General features: G+C 37.9%; 1 protein-coding gene across 1 annotated transcript in view; it reads right to left on the reverse strand.

Annotated features, from left to right (window-relative positions):
* NECAB1 (N-terminal EF-hand calcium binding protein 1) overlaps nt 1-21848 on the reverse strand; it is a 142158-nt gene that overhangs the window by 21589 nt on the left and 98721 nt on the right. Inside the window, exons 6-9 of the mRNA XM_003782494.3 lie at nt 19730-19866; nt 12695-12816; nt 10017-10093; nt 4860-4913 (exon numbers count right to left, since the gene is read on the reverse strand). Coding sequence (XP_003782542.1) covers nt 4860-4913; nt 10017-10093; nt 12695-12816; nt 19730-19866 — 390 coding nt within the window. The remainder of the gene's footprint in view (nt 1-4859; nt 4914-10016; nt 10094-12694; nt 12817-19729; nt 19867-21848) is intronic.

The raw sequence follows: 21848 nt of genomic DNA on the forward strand, positions 1-21848 counted from the left end.
AGCTTTAATATTATTAACTAAGAAAAGTTAATGTTTTCAAAATAATGCTGGACATACTTTGCTACCCAAACAAGATATATTACTCCTCTCCTTTCCTAGGACATTTACACAATGAAACTCATTTGTGAGGCCCAGATAATCTGCCTAAATTTGATGCCCATTCTGACAAGGGGAGCTTTTTGACATATGAGCAATTTAGGGTAAACTTTCTGAAATCCAAAGAAAACACTCAAATTTTCTAAGCTGGCCAGATCAAGGCAAGTTATGGGGTGTGGGGTATGGGGAAGGTGAGAAGGGAATTCTACTATATTGTTGATCTTTCTAAATGTCTCTGTGTCAAATACACAGGCTGAAAGCTTACTGAAATCTGGGACCCCAAGTTGTGAATAGTTAGCCCACAACATTCTTTCATGGCACTACATTTCTGTTTGCTAACCAGACAGATGTAATGTAGCCTTTATCATATGCCTTATGGGAATTTTGTTCCAAGGAACTATGGTGGAATATCTGGAATTTCTTGGACTGAAAAGTGCTGTATATGAAGAGTCAATCTGCGTTTACAGAATAGTATTTGCCAGAATTACAAAGGTTATGGTCGCATCTGTCTTTGATTTCTTGGAACATTTCAAAAAATGTCAGCTTTTTTAATCTTAGGAAACAAAGATATGTTTTAAATGCAACATATTATTATTATTTGTGATATCTGGTTCTATTTACTACACTTAGTTGTGTTCCAAGTTTGTCTTCAGGGATATGGTAGCTTTTCTTGGATGGTCTCATTGACTCTCTGTAGCAGCTTTGAGAAAGTAAGACTCTATTTTGATAGTCCTTGACATAGTAATTGTCAGTAGCCCCCCAAGCCCTTCAAAATGTATGGCAGAACTGATTTACTTCATGAACTTCATTCATAGGTTTGATATGGGGGGAGAGGGATGGAAAGATATTAGAGTGGTAGACACCTCTTGTATGATAAGCTACTTAGTGTCTACAGCAATGTGCTGAAGAAAAGTGGAGAGTTTTTGAAAAGCTCAGCCCTTATTTAAAATTATCATGACTTTTAAAAAAACTCCTTTTGAATGGAGAAAATATCTAGAAAGTGGTCATCCTATTCCAGTAGTCTTTTGGTAAGAAGAGCCATTCAATACACACAGTGACACCAGCAAAAAGGATTCAGGTGGATTTATATACTTGGTTACACTCAGGGTGTGTGCTCTGGTTGGAGCAATTCCTTTCAAAAATTACATTGACCTTTCTATGATTCATACCCACTGCTTGGTACTTGACAGCTAGATGACAGTAAATTATCTCCAAATTTCCAATGAGTCACAAAGGCATGGTCTCAGACTTTAGATCAGGATTTGTCCCTGTATCTTTATTATGTATCTTTATTTTCTATTTTATTGCAGCAAGAATAAAATTGTAAATCCCTAAAGTTGCTTTATAATGTGCTTGTTATATATCATGTGAAACATTTTAATATTTCAAGGTAGCATCTTTGCGTTCTTTTAATGTAATATCAGAACAATTCAATATAGTAAGAGATATGCATATGAATGTTATTTTTTTTAACTCCTACTTGTTCTTTCTGGTTTTATGTTAAATATTACAGTATGTCATTCTGGAAGAATGCCTTGGTCCCCTAAATTAGATTGTGTCCTCTTGTTGTGTAAATCTACACTTTCCTTTATTAAACCTCACCACATTCCCTGTTAATTTCCTTCTAGTCTGCTTTCTAGCCTGTAATAGTCACTGCTTTATTGCCAGACCCTCTCTCCAAGCCTGGTGCACAGCTGGTGATCAAGTTATTTGTAGAACAGACACATTAAAGATGCTCTTGATTTTAGCCATTGACTGTTCTTAGAATTCCTTTAATACATTTTATTTATTTATTCATTTTTTTTTTTGAGACGGAGCCTAAAGCTATCCCCCTGGGTAGAGTGCCATGGCATCACAGCTCACAGCAACCTCCAACTCCTGGGCTCAAGCGAGTCTCCTGCCTCAGCCTCCCAAGTAGCTAGGACCACAGGCGCCCGCCACAATGCCCAGCCATATTTATTCATTTCTAAAGAGGACTTGAGGTGGCCCTGAAGATGTTAGAACACTGCACACTCATTAGGTAGGGCCTCCTGTAACTATCTCCATCATCTTATCCTCTATTTCTTTTCTTCTTTCTCCTTCAAGAGCAATGGATAGAAAGTAAAAAGAATTAGGTTCATGTTCACTAGTTATGTGGCCTTTAACAAGTTATTTTTTTCATCTAACTCTTCTGATACATAAAATTAGAATAGTGGTACTTATATCAGAGTTTTGGGGGTGATTAAATAAAATATGTAAAGTGTGTATAAAGTCCGTGATAGGTACCAAATAAATGTTACTTCTTACACTCTGGAGATGAGAAAACAACGTGAACTTAGAAAGGTAATCACATCCTAGTCTCATCATTGTGACATAGCTCATTGCCCAAACGAGGCATAGCAGCTGGGAGAGCTCAGGACTTTGGGTGTAGTCTTAAACAAACCTACCAGATAATCTCCTCTGCTCTTACAATAGAAAATCTCAAGAAACAGTTGCCCACTGGTCCACAACCTCTCTTACAAAGAGCAGCTATACTTTAGTGGCCAAAAATCCACCAAACACTAAAGGTGGAAATGTTAGTGTGGGATAATGAGCACAGGGTTGCGTTTCAGGGCCTCCAGCTGGGGTATTAAACCTCTCTACACCGCAATTTCCTCATCTGTAGAATAAGAATAGCACCAACTCATCCAGCTATTGTGAGGATTTAGTGAGCTATATATATGTGTACACTTGGTGTATAGCCAAGGCTCAGTAAAGGTTAGAATTTTAAAAACCAAGTGCAATAAGAATTTATTCTTCACTTTCTGATGCAGAATTTCTTTTTCAAAGTTCTCATGCATTCAGTTATGGAAAAGGAAAAATACCTCCGTAGGCAACAAATTCTAAAACTAATCATTCAGCCTATAGTAGGATCATATTATAAGCAATAGCCATGAAATAACAGGAGGAAAGCAGGTTTGGCCATTCTGGATAGGAGGTGTCATAGGAATTGATAGTAATGAGCGTACTGCCATTATACAATTTTTATTTTATTTTTTTGAAAATACAAAATTTTCAATGACAAATATAATACTGGTATTTTTGAGAAAACAAACCAGTTCAAATCATTACTATATGTCTACTCAAAACAGCATAATTATTTAATCTCTATGCTTTGTTGAAAATAGTTAAGGAATATCCTTTCTTGCTTTAAAACATGATTGACAACCGAAACACTTGGCCTAATGTCATTTGTTTAAGTACTTCTATGCACTATTAAATTCATAATGTTGTGTATATGGATCTTTTAAAATTTGGATTGGCATTGGTTGGTCAGGGACCAGCAAATGGAATAGCTGTTATTTTTCCCAAAGAATCCTCAGACAATTTTCCTTCCTCGTAGCTAGAGAGAGAAAATAGTCTCACATTAGAAAATCATGTAAGAATAAACAATCATCTCTCACAACATTTGAAAAGTTATGTTGTTTCTTTCTTTCTTCCTCTCTCTTTCTTTTTTCCTTTTACCATGGTATAGTTTTTCCTACATGCAAACCTATCAACTATAACAGATATGCGATCACGAGGTTAGCCATCCCTGACTGAACCTCTGGGACTGAGCAAATCTACTGTTCCAAGTACGTGTGCTCAACACCCTCTCTTGTCTCACTTCCCACCAACATCTACCTACCACTTAAAATTCTGGATTCCTGATAAATTAACACAGACTATAATCTTGTTTTTGGAGGAATAAGAGAATTAAACACATAGTGAAAAACATGGCTTATAGCAGGGTGAAGTGTGCCTAACTAGTCTTCTGATGGTCATAGCCACTACTAAACTTTTCTGAGAATCCCCCAAGGCTTTATCTGAAGATCCACTTTGTGTTATGAATTTGGACAGATGGGCAAGAGCCTGGCACATGGGTGGGTCTCACCTTCTTTTATCGTGTAGTCAGTGCTTGGGGAAATAAGTCCGTGATTCAGAGATGAAAGCTATTTCCTATCTTTGTTTCATGTAAATGTGACTCATCCTTCAACATCTATGAAGTACATAGTACATTTTTAAGATAATAAGAAAAAAATGATTTCTATAGGACACAAGATTTTAAAAGCCAAATTTCCACTAAATGCAAATGTATTCATCCAATTTCCTAAAACAGAATGTGCCATAAATATTTGCATCAAAATAAAGGAAAATAACAAAGCATGGTGCATATTGATTTTCAATTAATTTCTACACCCATTTCTTTTTGTTGTATCTTCATCTAAGGTCACTTTGTCCATTTTCTTTCAGTTTCTATAAATTGCTACCATTCTGGTTGGACATCTTTTCCCTAGGGATATAAATGCTCCCTTTTCTCTAAACATCAATTTATCCTTTGAAAAATTATTTCTGAGCATTTACAATGTTCTTGGCCCTAGGCTAAATGCTGAAAATACAAAATGAATAGAACCAGGTTTCAGCTCAAGTATATACAGAACTCCACATAGCAGGGTTTACAAAATGTGTTTATGACACAATATGAATTATCATTCATATTGCCAGTAGTATTCATTCAATTAGTTAATCATGCACTCATTTATACGTGCATAAAATCAATCTTCATTTTGCACCTATTACATGCCCTGTAAAGTAGGTATCAGGTTTACACATCACAATTTAGCAAACACTACTTAGCTATGCAAAATGAAATTTGTCTACTTATGTTTTCAATTTTTCATGGATATAGTAACTAATTTTTGGAGAGATTAACTCAGGTTTCACAAAATACATTTCTAAAATTTTGACCTGGAAAAAGTACTTACAGATTTAGTATTCTCTTCAATAACTTCTTCTTCCAATGGTTCAAGTTTGAGGTCCTTCAATTAGAAAAAGTGGCAGACAGAATCAGAAATTAGATAATTTTTTAAATTTTAAAAATACCATATATTCCAATAATTCTTTCATGTCTTATACATATTCATATTTCCTCAGTCTCCCAAGGTGTTGGGATTGCTGACATGAGCCGCCATACCCAGCTTTTCATGGCTGATACTGAATCAACCTCATTATCTGAAAGGAGATAAATAACTGATTTTAAAAAATTGAGCTATTTAAGGCCAGGCATAGTGGCTCATGCCTATACTCCCAGCACTTGGGAGGCTGAGGTGGGTGGATTGCCTGAGCTCACAGGTTTGAGATCAGCCTGAGCCAGAGAGGGACTTGGTCTCTAAAAAGTAGCCAAGCATTGTGGTGGGTGCCTGTAGTCCCAGCTACTGGGGAGGCTGAGGCAAGAGAATCACTTAAGCCCAAGAGTTTAAGTTTGCTATGAGCTGTGATGCCGTGGCACTCTACCTAGGGTGACAAAGTGAGACTCTGTCTCAAAAACAAACAAAAAAAAATTGAGCTATTCTAACGAAGATTCTTTGTAACCACTTATCAATTGTAAGGAGCTCTTTTGATATGTTCAGTTTGTTATTGCTTTAGAATTTCCTTCACTGGTACCATTATAGAGCAAACCGGAGGACAGAGATACATTAAAACAGAAAAGGGAAGGATAGGGCGATTTAAATGGCCAGGCCTAACAGTCTCATTTATTTTACTCTGAGTATTGCCACATTTCTACATTTTGGGAGAGATCATTATAAATACTAGTTTATTGTTATATTACATTTGCATTCTGGCACCAATTTTGCATTATTAAATAGCAAATTAAAAAATAAATGAAAATCTGATCGATATTCACTAAAAATGAAGGATTCCTCTAAACACCTTAGCATCTTCTGTGAAGTCCAATGGATAACACTAACATCCCCAGTGAAACTGAGTATGTACTCTCTGAGAATTTCGTTTGGTGAATATATATCCTACTATTTCTTCCAAGTGAAGATTATGCATAATAATTCCTTAAATAGATAAAAAATAAATTGAAAGCTGTCGAAATCCAGATTGTCTGAGATAACATAAGCCTGTTAATAATAGAGCTGTGTTGCTTCAGCTGTGCTGTTACGTTGTGATGGAACTTTCAGCAAGTTATTTAACTTCTGTAGGATTCACTTTTACAGTTCATTCTGCCTTAAATTCTGTATCCCTAGGTCTTCATCTAGCTGTCTTCTTCTCATCTTTAACTCCCAATTCAGATACCACCCGTTTACGGAGACTTTCCCAGACCACTCTGAGTATTCAGCCCCTCACCCCCCAATCTCCATCAAATTGCCCTACTTCTTTATAGCACTTTTCATCATCTGAAAGTATCTTGTTTCATGGATTTGTTTACTTGATTTTTGTTCTGTCTCTCTAGATACCAAAGATGTTACCTGTTTTGGCCATTGCTATATCCCCACTGCCAGAAGAGTACCTGACCCATATTTACTCAACAGTGTTGACTAAATGAGTGGCTGAATCAAGGCCCCCTCTAAATCACAGCTTTTCCATGAAAGTAAAATTATGTAAAATGCAGATAGATGTGAACTGGAAACTAAAAAGTGCTCCACATAAAGGAACTGTAACTTAGTAATCTCCTTGACCACTGTGTTTCTGACACTAACTCAGGTGCACTTTTCAGTTCTCCCTTTCCCAATCTAAGGTAAGAAAAATGTAAGAAAATGTAAAACAAGTTGTATGAGTGTGGCATCCTGAATTATATCCCTTCCAACAAGAATGTCCTGTGATCTGATGATGAATTGAGGACTTCATGAAGAACGAAGACTTTTTTCTGTTCGTGTTCTTTTGAACATTGAAGGTGTGTCCTGCAGGATCAAGCAAAGCATCAGATAAAACCTCAGTAGATCCCCATAAATATTCATGGGGGTTGGGATCAATAGAAGGCATATCTGAAGAAACTTGTAGAAATTACAAGTGTCATTTTCTCCCCAATGAATAGAATCAGGTTCAGTTTACAGTGCAGGAAGGATTTATCATAAATACTTAATGGAGATAACAGATAACATAAGTTCCGCCACAGGCGGCGCCTCCTTTTAATGAGGAGATCAAACCCTGTGTTCACAACTCCAGGAGACAAGGTAGTCAGCAGTGAAATGACATCCACTGAGTCACTGTTTGGCAATTGGTTACTTTTTTTTTCTCTGTAAATCTAATTCAGCACAATACAGAATAAGTTGTAGAAGAAAACTCCACTCACACTGCTTTTCCATTCATTAAGACAGCTCCTGCTGAGCTCCACATAGCTAAAGCCTACCTGCTGAAAACCATCACATTGTACTTTCAGCAAATCTCCTAGACATGGTCTTAAAATGAAACCCTTTCATAGAAGGGAGGGAGAAAAATGACGAGGAAAGAAAGATACGCGACAATACTTTGATTTAAAGTTGGGGGAAAATAGGCCTGGCCTAAGTTTGAACCATTCCTTTAAAAATAACTATATAGATTTCAGATAGCAAAGAACGTTTTGTCCAGAATCTCAAAACCACTTTAAAAAGAGATATTTGTGTTCTTTAAGTGAATTCAAACTTATTTAACGCCTGATTCCATATGTCCTAACAGCTTTAGAAGAGTCCTGCATTTCCCTGGCTTCCAACATTAGAAAACTAATAGACATAGTCACAGTCACTATTTTCCTGAGAATTTTTTTGTCTGAGCTCACATATCAATTAACAAAATAAGAAAGGAAGAAAGCTGATTTGCAGCAAGCTTATAATTTTGGTATTTGTTCTACTATCTAGTAAGTAGACAATGTAAATTTAACAAATAAAAACAGGATGGCAGAGGAACTGGAAATTCCCAGGGTTGTTTCTCCTTCACTTGGCTTTTCTTTACAACAATCTCCTTTTCAGAGACTTAACCCATCCTCAGGACTTGAAGTTCATAGTTCATCTTTGTGGAGATGGTTCTTAAGGCCTTTACCTGTTGGCCAGACCTCTCCCTACTAACATCTGACTGGGGATTTCTGCTAATGTGTCCTTGTATAGCCCATTCACCTTCTCACCTCACCTCACTAATTCTCTCTCACTTGTGTTGCTCCTTTTTCTGTTAAGGGTATAACCATTTCAGACACAGAGGCTCAAATCTTCAGTCTGTCATTGCAGTTCTCCCTGTCCTTGGTCCACCATACCCATTCAATGATGCTGTTAAAAGTCTCTTGACTTTTCCTAAATTTGTGTCTCTAGACTATGTGTTGATTCCGCGAGCCCTTTTCCAATCTGCTATTTTCTTCTTACTCACTACCTTGGTGCAGGCCTGTCTCTTGCTATACCTGATTCAGGGGCACAAACCTGCTCTTCAATATTTGAGCTGGTGCTAATGGTTCTGAGCCTAGTTTTTCCTTGTGTTAATGCATTTTACATTCATTTTAATTTGCTTTGTATCTTGCTGCTCAATTTTGTATTATATCTGCAGGATCCTTTGGTTTGTCACTTACCTGTTGAAAAATAATAAAAGCCTCTTGTTGCCAAGACCAAGTCCAAATGCCTTAGCCTACTATTTAAGGCCATCCACGACCTGGCCCCATCTGTCCATGCAACCTTATTGTCACTACTTCCCTAAATGCAAGACTCTTACCCAAGCTGATCTACTTAACTTTTGTTCATGCCATCACCTCACTGAATGCCCTTTCCAGTTGTTCTCTATTTGCTAAAACTTTACTTCTTTATTGCAAATATTGATTTTGGGTTTAGTGTGTTAGTTAATCAGCATTTATGCCCACTGTAATGACAATACATTTTCATTTCATAAATTATCTCTTCTTTCAATACTGTTCTCTGGGATGGTTAATCAAGGTATCCCCCCCTTCTATCCAAGAGGCCAGCAGGTGACCCTAACAAGACCAACCAGACTCTCCCTCCTGGAATCTTGAGTAGAAGCCAACAGACTGGAAATAGCTGGTACTCATTTATTCCAGTGGAGGTAAACCAAGAAATGGGTGCGTATTTCTCACCTTCCAGATCTCCAGAGTTATTTCCTGACTTCCTCAATTCAGGTCTCTAGAGTATGTGTTGACTCTGTGGGAGCTTTTATTAATTTAGATAAGTGATTTGTTGCTTACCATCAAATTTTTAATTGAGTTACCATTGGTAAGGCCTTGCTTAAACTCTTCCTGCCATATGAAGTCCTTCCTGAGCATCTCAGCTCACAGTGATCGTACCCCCAGCTGAGCAGGTGAGCATCTATAGATTTTAGCACCTGCTCTGTTTCTTTAGCACATCTCAGTCAGCTAGTATTTACTGAGAAAATTTAGGTTTTCTGAATATATATATAATTTTTTTAAAGATCTAACACACTCTTTTTCTCTCAAAAAGAACATAGTTTATTTTTATAAGTAGACTTTAGATTCTTCAAAATCAGTGACCCTGTCTCAAACATAAACGTTCTTTCCTTGATGTCTCACAAGCACATTTCTTGTTGATTGATGAAGGTTGCCTCCACCATCAAAGTTGTATATGGGAAAAATCATTATAATATCAGGACTACTTGGAACTACTGAATTAGACAATCAAAATATGATAATTAGGAGCACGAAATATAATTCTAAACTCACATCCTAACTTGCTTGTTCACTAGGTAGTTTTAATGGCAAAATCATCAGTTATAATGCTAATTTCTAAGAGTTGAGTGTGGAATCTTATCTTTTAGATAGCACTGCTATTTCCCTGAATTTATTTGAAATATTCCCAAGACTTTAACCAATAAAGAGCTGCCATCAGCATCATTCAAGCTCACTGCCACTTGGGTTGCTTGATAACCAAAGAACCAGGCAGTGCAGTAGACTTATTTAACTCTTAACCCTACATCCTATTTTAAATATAATTGGGAGCAGGAGGATGGGGTGAGGGAAGAATTAACTGTGTTTGCTTTTGTAATAACAACAAAATCCCAAATAACTACCTACCAGGCAACCCTGTGTAGGATTAATGAGATCATGGCTATTCTCTATCTCTGGGGCTGTCATGGATAGGGAGGAAATGAGCAATATCGAGTCAGAATATCTTGAAAAATAGAAGAGAGAACAAAGAAAAGGAAGTACCCACCTTCTTTTCCAGTCTATCAATTAATTTCTGAAGTCTATTTATCTGAGTTGTCCACTGGTTGTCTTCTTCTAATAAGCCTGGAGGGGGTGCAGAAGCAGAAATCACAAGGGTACCTATTAAACTTAGAATAGTAGAAATGCTTGGATATCTCAGAACTTTCTTTTACCCTAAAGGAAGGATGCAGTGTCATTGACTAGTCAACACATTTTTGAAATGTATTTACATGAGCACTTTCTAAGTTATTGATTTCCGTGGGTCGATGCATTCTAGTGGGATCATTTCCACAGTCTGTTGTTGCCTGTCTGCCCTTTGATATTCAAAAGAAAATATCCTGCTGAGCCATTCACAAACCCCATAAGGTAGTTGGTTTTCTCTTGAAAAAGGAATGCATCAATCAATAATTCTAAACTTACCTGTAGGGCAGTGGCAGGAGCCAGTGAAACAATACCCCTGACCACAGGAAGGTAGAAACAGCTACAAGGCAAAAGGGCATGAGGTGTCTCCTTTCCCAGGGACTTGAGTACATCTGGATGCTGCAGGCATGGAGCAGTGGCTAAGAGTGCAGACTACAGCCTTTGGACTTATGTTAGTATATGTGACATATACACACATGTATATACATGCATGTAGAATAGCTGTATGCGTGTGTATGTATGTGTGTATCTAGCACCACGACAAACATTATGTACATTCTGCTGCTATAATTAGTTGTTATTAATATTATACAAAGGTGGAAAAAGCAGAGTTAGAGTCTTAGCCCCTGCCCACACATCCTGCCATCTTTGTGTATCCTTTACTGAGGCTTATTTAAAATGTTTCCACAGCCATTTGTTGAAGTAATATTATTTAACATTTCTTAAAATGTGGATGGGATTGAATTCAAGACTTAATAAAGCCATGCGTTAGTTTTGAACGCAATAAAGGTAAGCTCTAAATTACAAACGGGTAGTATTGAACATGACAATTCACTCCGCCATCTGTCTTCTTGGGGGAAGAACCTCTCAAAGCCCACAAAATAAATTATAATGTAAAAATGAGCAAAAGCTCTGCCACAAAGAAGTGGCTATGATTTTAAAAAAAGAGAAAGAAAGAAAAGAAAGAGGCTGAATAAAATGTTATAAATGTATAAATAAGTTTATTTACATTAATAAGTAATGTAAATAATTAATTCACAAATTAGTTAATATATTTCCAATCTGAGCAGATTCAATGTAAGATGCAAGGTGGCTATCAGATCAAAGTTCTTAGGAAGGATATTTGGGACTAAGACTCTTTTCTAAATGGTTAAAAGGGAAAGAACAAGCTATATTTTGCCTTGGGAGCCTAGTATTGTCATTTTCCTGTCATGTGGGAGATTATATTATTGTTCCCAAGTCTACACTTTCCTCCAGTATAGAAGTATATGTGTATACCTTTTGCCCACGAGTTGACTGTACCACCTACTACAGTAACAGGGGAAGTGCTATTTCCTTTCCCACTGTTACTATGCTTGGCATGTGACTTGTTTGGCCAATGGAAAGTTAGCAGGCAGGATGCATACAGTGCCTAAAACAATGGCTCTTAATGTGCTTGTGTAATTTTGGCCTGGCTTCCTGGACTTCTGACACCCACCAGGAGAAGAAGATGCTCAGTGTCCACTTGTCCCAAAAGAAGGCTATGTGAGGAGAGCTGAAGTCTATACGCAGCCTATAGCCTTGTCCAGCTGAAAATGCCCAAATCATAATAGCCGGGGACTCACGAGAAAGGAAAACAAATATCTGCAATTGTAACCACCAATTTTAAGGCTATTTCACAATGAAAATGGAAAATGGACTAATATTCCATATGACTATGGAAAAGCCACTTAGATTTTCAGGCTGTGGCTTCCTCGCTAGTGAAGTGGGGAAATAGGGAAGCTAAACATTTATCTTATAAGGTATTAGGATAAAATGAGGCTATATTCAAGAAAGGATTCTGAAGTATGGCTGGTGTAAATATAGGATATAGTTAGTACTTTCATTTTATGACGTTAGATTTATAAAGATTTATTTGTGTAGAATACGTTCAAGTGTATATGTATGCTTTATATGCATGTGTATATGTATGCTTTATAAAAATTTTCCAATGCTTAGCAACAAGAGTTTGCATATTGAAAACTGATTTTAAAAGACCTATAAAGACACAGTTAAAATTTAATAACCTAACAATTATTAGTAAGGTTCAGTCCTGTAAATCATACATTATATTACACACGTCAAAAACACCAGCCTTGCTACTCCTATCATGAAAACAAGGATCCTTTTTCTAAATGAATTTAGGGTATGCTTAGGGAGGCATGGAGATTTAGAGCATATTAGAGCATAGTCTAAAAGAAACCCCTTTGCTTCAAGATGATGAAGAGGTCTACAGAGCTCAAGTCTTTGGACGTTAGCTAATAGAGCTGCTTTCTCCCCTGTTCACCATCTTTCTGTGGGCTGCCCCAGGCACAACTGCAAGGATTCTGATGGTGCTGAGGGGTAGGACCACGGCCTGAGTTCTTCATACCCTACACTCTTCATCTCTTCAATTTCAAACTTATTTAACATAAGGAAAGTGTTCCATTATTATTGTTATCTTAGCTGCTGTTTGTTAAAATAATCCATTAGAAAATGCAAAGATGAATTGACTTTGATGAAGAAAAATAACCAAGGCTGTGTTACCTGGACCGCTGACATTGAACTGTGGGCTGTTAGGGGAAAAGCTGTTATGTCTCTGGACTCTGCGGCTTGATCGTTTCCCAGGCCATTGAATTGACAGGACTTCTGGCTTGGTTGGCCCTTGCCTTGAACAACAGAGATAACACTTAACCTCAATGTCAGCACTTCAGTCTTAGCCCCCAGGAGCAAATCTTCAAGCATCAGTCCCAAAGGTTTTCTTGTGTAGGGAAATGAAAACTTCCAAGAATAAATCTGCTTGCAAACATGCTCTAGAAACTGGAGTAATTTGGTACCTGTGTGTGTGAACCTGAGGAAGACAATTCTGGACATTTTTTTATTCTTAAAATTTAAAGTCTGAGTAAAAATCATAATATAAGAAAGGATTCTTTCCTTTATTGGTCAACCATAAGTAGTAAAAACATTTATGTGTATGCTGCTATAATCTTTTGTTTAAGTTGAAAACACCCATAGATTTTCTTCCTATAATTCAGCTTTCTAATTTTTTGATCAGAGCTATACATCCATATATATATATCATATATATATATGTGTGTGTGTGTGTGTGTGTATATATATATATTTTTTTTTTGGAAACAGAGCCTCAAGCTGTTGCCCTGGGTAGAGTGCGGTGGCATCACAGCTCACAGCAACCTCCAACACCTGAGCGCAAGTGATTCTCCTGCTTCCACCTCCCAAGTACCTGGGATTACAGGCACCTGCACAACACCAGGTTATTTTTTGGTTGCAGCCGTCATTGTTGTTTGGTGGGCCCGGGCTGGATTCGAACCTGCCAGCTCTGGTGTATGTGGCTGACGCCTTAGCGCTAGAGCCACAGGTGCTGAGCCTCATCCTTATATTTTTAAAAGTCAAATAATTCCACAAATCTTATTTTAGCAGCTCACTCCTCTAACCGTTATATTATACCCTTTTTTCAATTTCACAAAGGCAACACTTTTAGCAGGTATTTACATTATATAACATGTTTACATGGCTTCTCCCTTTATTTTTAGTTTTAGGCTTTACCTATTAACTTGCCAATATGAAAAGCTCAGGCCAATGGCAATGTTATAAGGAACTTCCAGGAGGGCTGCTTAAAAGGACAGATTCAAGTTGAAGGGATCCCTTTTGTCTTTAATATTCTTCTTTCCTGGCTGAAATGTGGACATGATAGCTGGAACTCCAACAACTACCTTGGGCCTGAGGTAAACTTGGGAATGGAAGAGATGCGCTTAAGAGGTGAACAGCACAGAAAGTCAATGATAAATCTGTGAAGGTGTCATACTTGACTTAAGCTGCTCCCCACCAGATTTCTTTATAGGGGATAATAAGCTCTTATGGGTTTAAGCCACTGTATTTTTTTTCAATGATAGGCAGTCAAATGTAGTACTAATTTACTCATCCCCCAATTTTTCTTTATCATCTATCATCTAGGGAAGATTCCTTTAGCCTTTCTCCTAGGTTAGATTACCTTCCTTATCCCCTTTATTAGATTTTCTCCTTAGTTGACTTTTTTGTTTTGGTGGAAAATCTCTCCTATTGATTAATAAGAAACAGTATATAATGAGAGGTAAAATTCTTGTGTATTTTCGCATGTATAAATACCTGCCTTATCGATGGTTCATGGTGTAAAGGATTCTAAGTTGCAAATCATTTCAAAAAGTTGTTCCTGGCTCGGCGCCTGTGGCTCAACTGGCTAGGGCGCCAGCCACGTACACCTAAGGTGGCGGGTTCGAATCCCCAGCCCAGACCCACCAAACAACGATGACGGCTACAACCAAAAAATGGCCGGGCATTGTGGCAGGTGCCTGTGGTCCCAGCTACTTGGGAGGCAGAGGCAGGAGACTCGCTTGAGCCCAGGAGTTGGAGGTTGCTGTGAGCTGTAATGCCACAGCACTCTGCCCAGGGGGACAGCTTGAGGCTCTGTCTCAAAAAAAAAAAAAAAAAGTTGTTCCATTTTTGTTCCAGCTTCCAGAAACACTACTAAAAAATCTAGTGTTTTCTTAATTCTTTGCATATGACCTAGTTTTTCTCTCTGGGACTTGCCTTTGTCACCGGTGTTGTGAAATTTTATAATGGCATGCCTTGGAGTTGGATTTTACTGGTCCTCACCATGGACTCTTGCTCTGTTTTATCAAACTGGAAACTCATGCTTTTGTTCTGAAAATTTTTCTTAAATTATTCATTTGATAATTTTCCTCTCTTGTTCTCTTTCTGGAATTGCTTTTTACAAATATTAGACCTCTTGAACTGACCCTTTAGTTTTCTTATTCTTTCCTGTTTTTTTTTTCTCTTTATAGAGATCTCATCACACTTTTATATCTAAACTTTGCTCAGAGAATTTCACTTTTTGCAATCATACTTATAATTTACAAGACCTCTTGTGTGTGTTTCAATACCCTTTTTATGGAAATAGCATCCTGTCCTTAATTCATAAATGCAATACTTTCTCTTAGATTTCTGAAATTATTGATCATTTTTTTTTGAAGATTTTTTTTCCTGCTCTGTGTGTTATTTCTGTTTCTTTTCAATTTCTTTTCTTGTGTTTGATTTGTTTGACCTCTACACATTTTAGAGAAGGAACTACAAGTCTGATTGGAACCTCTCTGGGTGTGGTGGGGATTATCAGCTTGCAGCTTCTATGGTTGAGTGGCGTGGCTGGGCCTATTTATTGGGACACCCTGACCACTGGCACTGTTAAGTCTTTTCTCTTGGACTGATCACATCCCTCAGAGAAGCATATCCCAACTGAAGGGTATGAGCCCAGTTGTCAATACTCTGGGGGTAGAGTGTTTTAAGGTGATTTCATACTCACTGATCAATACGCAGACTTCACTTAATGTTTTGTTTTTTAGCATTGTGCCCTGACCACTAGTTGTGCCTGTGTATACCTGCTCACCTCTAGAAAGCTCACCTCTGGTTCTTCCAGGATTAGGTGGAGCTTTGAACAATACTTCAGCTCTACCTTCACCCTCACTCACAGTTACATGTAGTGCAGCCAATTCTTGAGGTTTTCTGAGGTTCTGTGATACCATCTGCACTGCACCTTGGCTTCTTGCCCTGCCTGCTTAAGTTCCAGCTTTCTCTGAGCTTCTAAATTAGTTTCCACTAGATTCCCATTTTTTCTTTTTCTTTTTTTCTTTTTTTTTGATTCTAAGTTTTTGTCCCTTTGGCTCTTCATTTATCCTTGTAATTTTGGGCAGGACTTGATGTGTTCTCTTAGCCAGACACTTTTAATGTCATTTCTTTTAAGGCTTTGGGGAGAGAGAAAAAGAAATTATACATGTTTAATCTCCAGTTGTTAACCAAACTTCCTTATGGATTTTCCTATGGCATAAAAAAATCCCAACTGTCTAGAAACTTTGGTAGTCACAGGAGTAGGTACTTAGAGTAGTCCTTATCTATGTTCAAGCTAAGGAATCATAAACTGTCTTTTATAATCATCTGAAATTAAAATCTTTCCTTCCATGATGGATAGCGGTCAGAAGAAGAAAAATAACTTCAAGTCCAGAAGGAATCACTTATATCCTTGGCTATAGAAGGACTCTGAATAATAGAGCAAACTCTCAGATTCCATTATAAAAAGGAAATCTGCACATAATTAAAACTATGTTCCTAGAAATCTAGTTTCTGAAGAAGAGGTTTATGCAAGAGGACAGGGGTCCTCTACAGGGAAACTTCAGGATAACGTAATGATTATTCTTGTCATTGGCTATTAGGTGCTTTCAAACGACATGGGATTAAAGTGACCCCCATTTAGTCAGTTTGCCAGGACAGATACAAAGAGCATTATAGAATGCCATCTGAAAAATCCCACCTCTGTGGCATGCCAGCTGTACACATCCCTTCTCTCTGGAATAACTTTTTTCACATGAATAGACACAGACATTTTGCCCAGCATGGCATATCTAACTCATTACTGCAGGATGAGTGATACTGTGTGGTTCTGCCCTAGGGCTGATAGATGGAATAGATGACTTCTCTAAATTTTCTGTATCCCAAGGAGTTTTTGTATCTCTAGGATTTATAAAAATTAAATCCCAAAGTATTTAGTATTCAGTAATTTTGATGCTGAAGGGAGTGCAAATTATTATGACCCAGGGAATTTTAATGATATCTGCAGGTTACAAGTCTCGCCTATGCAGGGCTTCATAGGATCTTCCTTTAGAACTTAAAAAACTGATGAATTTTTGGAGATACCAATTCGACCTCTCCTCTATGAGCCTGTCCCCATCTTCCTTAAATGTAATCTACATACCTACATAGTATTTTCCTTAAACCTTGTTTTCATTTTATTGTTCTTTTGTTTACAACCACCAATGACAATCTCTGATAGAATTAAGTCCTAACACATCTGTCTAGCTTTTAAGATCTTTCTGAACATTAGATGCCAGGTAGATAGATTGGTCTCCTCATGTTCCATGTCCTCACTTACTGTTCCTCTATAGCATTCTCTTTACCTGGAATTCTTTTTCATTCATCCAGTTTCATGCATTTAACAAGTAGCTGTACTAAGCAGAGGGGAACAACACAAAATCCCTATTATCTAGAAACTCAACATCTGATGGAGGAGATTGTTGTTGTCAGGAGAGGCAAGAAGGCACAAGTATATAATAGGCTTTCCACCTTAGAGATAAACAAGGAAGGGGCTGAGACAAGTGGATAGAAAGTAGAGGGCGCTCAGGGAGTACATGGCAGTGAAGTGGGAAGTATGAAGCCTTGGTTTGAGTGCAGTAAAAGCTTCCTAGATACTGTACTGTCCCATCAGTGTCCAAACTAGATGTTAGCCAGATTCGAGATGAGTAAAATGGGGTGAGTGAGTAGACAGAACCCTTCAGAGAAAACATTATCCTGCCATTCAAATCCATCCTGATGGTCCAGTTCAAATGTCATCTCTTTGTAGGCTTTTTCTCTGGTGTCTTGATTGTTTTCATGGGAAAGGGATAACCTTCTCTCTCTGTCTTTTCTTCATTGGTGAGGGTCCTGAGGGTCCCTCACTTGGTTTTTGGCAGCCAGGTGATAGGAAGATGTAGCTTTGGGAGAGGAAACACAGCCCCTTTCGATGTGGGCCTACGTCATGTGCTTCAGTCCAGTTTGTCAGAGACTTCACACTGGAAATTGAAGGCATAAACCTATAGTGGTATCTTATTTTCTGTTCGCTTATTTATGTTCCCCCTCCCCCCAAACCTCTCAGAAAGGAGTGTCACAGATTTGAGGTGAGATATGGGCATCCCTGGGTGCCTTGGTCAGTGCCATGCAAAAGCACACATAAACTGACATCAGACCGATTATACTTCTCAGGATTGCAAGTTATTTTTGAGCTTGAAATCCAGAAGTAGAAGGTTCATTAACCTTCTAGCATCTTCTGCTTTTCTTAAACTCTGTATTGTCATGCTTCTTCTCATAAAACACAGCTGCAAGGCAGCTGTTGGCAGCACTCACAGATTTCAAGGGTAGCCTGTGGCCTAACACAAAGAACAGTCATCAATTAAACTTTCTCTAGATGGTGGTTAAGTGCAGAACCAAAGTTTGCAGGAGGCAGCTACAGAAAAACCAAAGTTTGCAGGAGGCAGCTACAGAAAAACCAAAGTGCAGGACCAGGGGAAGTAGAGAGCTTTTCCAAGCCTCTTCTCAGGTGGAAAGTGATTGATTCAAAAGGAGGAGAACCTGTTTTATTACCACAGCTTCTAAACAAAAGAAACAAGAAAACAGGCCTCATTTTCTCATTAGGAACATGAAATCAATTGCATTGTGCTTGAAGACATTCCATTTATCCTCTGTTCAACCTCAGGGCCTGGGTGAATTGTAGCTTTTCTAAAGCTAATTGTTACACTTTGCCATTTGAAATGGCATCACTGAATGCAGCGAAAATAGAAAGTTTACAATGTGAGAAATGCCTCCCAGATCCATTGAAGAGTCAGTCCATCCCTGTGTTCCTCAGCTGCACAGTCTCATTAGGTTCTGGAATTATAGGCTCTTTTGTTAGAATTTGGTGGTGCTCATTCATTTTGACATTGTAAACACATGGTGGAAAATTCCACTGTTTTTTAGAGATGTCCTAATAATTATGCATCCCTTAATTTGTTTAGAAAAATTGTTCCTAAAATGTAGTCTATTACCAGCTTCTTCAAAAAATTTACTGTGTGGTTCTCTCTAATTTAAAATGCAAAAGTTAGATAAAGCACAAGCATAAGTTTAAAGTAACACATCAGCCAAAACATGGCATAAGAGCAAGAATTTTGCCAAGCCCTTTTCTAACTGGCGAGGTGTAAACAATGATAACTCAAGAACATACCAACTGTTGGCTAGGATTACTTTGATGTGTGCTTTACACATGTCTAAGGTAGGTTTCTCTTTAGCATTACTGTCTTTATTTTTGCATCTATTATAATGTCACCACTTATCTTCTCAGTGATAACTATTAGTGGCATTAAAATGTTGAAATCTTTCTATCATTCACTTCCTGGAATAATTAGGCTTACCAAATTCTCAGGTCTACTCATTTTATCCACGTTCATGTAGTCTGTAATCTTTCCCATCAACTTCATATTTTCAAATTATACCCATTTGCTCAAATATCCCAGAGGAACTCCATGAAATTAACTACCACCCCTCTAGCTATGTCTTATTATTACTCTTCTGAAATCCACTGGCAACTTACTTCCCCTTCTCTATGGCATTCACCACTTTGTACCTGTGGTATAGTTTGTTATGCCTTCTGTTACAGAATAAATTAGTTCTCCTTAAGGCTTGCCATTATGTTTAATGTATTCTTACATTGTCCGGTGTGTGCTTATCCCTCTACTAAACCCTCAATTAAAATTTGCTGAATAAATGATATGCAGTAATAGAAAATGTGGAATGGTCATTTTAGAGGCGAATTCTAAGACAAGCTCCCAGTGGAAGTCCTCATCTTTCCTTTTCACTCTCTCCATTTCCATTTTTAGTTTCACTAATGCATAGTATAAGTACAACGACTCTCAACTGGTTTTTCATGAACAGAGGCACTAAAAGGACATGATATGAAAAGTTTCAAGTTGCCTTTCTTGACGGGTTTGCTCCTCAGTAGTTTCCATGGCACATTCCAGGGAATTCTGGAGAGACTGCAGCTGATTCAAGGTCTCCTTCAATAAAAATCGGGTTACAAATTGTTCCAAATTGGAGGCTTCCTGGTACTCCTATGGGTGACAAAGCAAATGCAATTAGAAGTATAATTGAAGAAAATACTCAGAAATGGTTTACCCTCCACGGACCCACAGGCTCAGATTGATCCTGGAGAGGAAAAGTTGACAGAGGAGAAAAGATGTGTTGAGCCCCAGTGGCTGTGGAGGAGCTCCACCCACTCATCAGAACTTGAATAAGGAAGCTGCAGTAATGACTATCATAGTTTAGCTCCCACTGCACCTGCCTCCAAATTAGAGAAAAGGGCAAAGCACAGCAGAATTATGGAATAGACACATGTAGAAAAAGAAAATCAAGTATCTGTGTTGGGGGCGAGGGGTTCAGGCTGAAATGTGTCTAACTTCGGGTTTGATCTCTGTCTTATTTAAACGATAACCATACCATCATGCAGTTTCTCTATTCCAAGCGAAATGCAGTCATGTTTCAGCAAATGCCTTAATTCTCTCTTGATGTATTTATATGCCTGATCTATATTAGGCTGATGCCAAAGATAATTATGTGTAGTTATTTTAAAAGTAAGACAATATTAGGCCTGAAATATTTAAACAGTTACTAAATCTGCCTGCTTTTCTCTCAGCAATTTTACCTGAAGCTCATTTGAAACTAACTTGTAGGGTGGCACCTGTGGCTCAGTGGGTAGGGCACTGGTCCCATATACCAAGGTGGTGGGTTCGAATCCAGCCCTGGCCAAATTGCAATAAAAAATAGCCAGGGGTTGTGGCAGGCACCTGTAGTCCCAGCTACTCAGGATACTGAGGCAAGAGAATCGCCTAAGCCCAGGAGTTGGAGGTTGCTATGAGCTGTGACACCACAACACTCTACCAAGGGCAACAAAGTGAGACTCTATCTCTAAAAAAAAAGAAAGAAAGAAAGAAAGAAAAGAAACTAACTTGTAGCACAACACCTCAGCCACAAAAGCACCATTCATTCAAGCAGCCCCAGGTCTACACAGAGATCACAGCAGATTTAATAACTGTACTTAATAATGTGTTGACTGTGAAGGTGCAAAAAGAGATCTTTGCTTAGTGAAGGTAGATGGGTGACCTGGGGATAGTTTCACCTGCTGCTCTTGTTTCTAAAGTCTCAGAATCAAGAAAGGAAATCCGGTTGGTATGGAACAAAGTAGCCTCAGAGCCACTCTTTCAGGTCATGGGACCAGACTGCAAAATCTGATTTTCTAGGGTCCTAGGTGGCACCACATATTCAAGTTCAGCCAAGGAAAGGATTTGTTTGGCTCTGTCCCTAAACAAAATGATTTTTTTGCATGGTCAAAGACAGAAAATTAAATAGGAATTATGGTGACCAGGTAATATGATGAATCAGGATGTGCTGGGGAATCCTGGGGCATGGCTGTAAATCCAAACAAACACGGTTTAGTTATTTAAACTGTCTGATTTTTAGCTTTCTCACATGTAACTCTAACTAAGTACCACTGGCATCCATTCCAACTGAAGAATAGTCTGTGCTTCTGTCAACTCTAAACTAGGAAATATAGGACTTTGGTATCTGGATTAAATTACTTTGAAAGTTTTTCTATCAGAAGAACAATGGACTGTCATGGAAGTCTTGGTTTCTTTCCTAATGTGAAATAGTAAAAGGTTTTAATCATCAGTCTCTTTTTAAGCACATTCTGAAAATAAGAAATTTTCTTATTTATCATATCTGATAGTCATATTTAAAAATTAAAAATTGTAACATATTTAAAACCCATGTAAGAAACTAAAACAAAACATCACATGGTCATAATCACCATCAGGATTTTAAGTGAGTAATATCAAGCCTTCAATACGTAATTTGAACTCATCAGAGCTTGCTACTTGTTGGCAATAAAAACTTCATTTTTTAAATCTCTCATTGTGTTTTTAAATATTGAGGAAAATTTCTTTCTTTTTTTTGAGATGGAAAGAAAATATGATATGAAAAAAAGTGTGTTTGATTCTTTCCTCATGGTTATTTCCGTTTTGCCAACACATTTTTA

The sequence above is a fragment of the Otolemur garnettii genome, unplaced genomic scaffold (assembly GCF_000181295.1).
Source record: "Otolemur garnettii isolate 467f Iridium unplaced genomic scaffold, OtoGar3 scaffold00004, whole genome shotgun sequence".
In the NCBI taxonomy this organism is placed as follows: domain Eukaryota; kingdom Metazoa; phylum Chordata; class Mammalia; order Primates; family Galagidae; genus Otolemur; species Otolemur garnettii.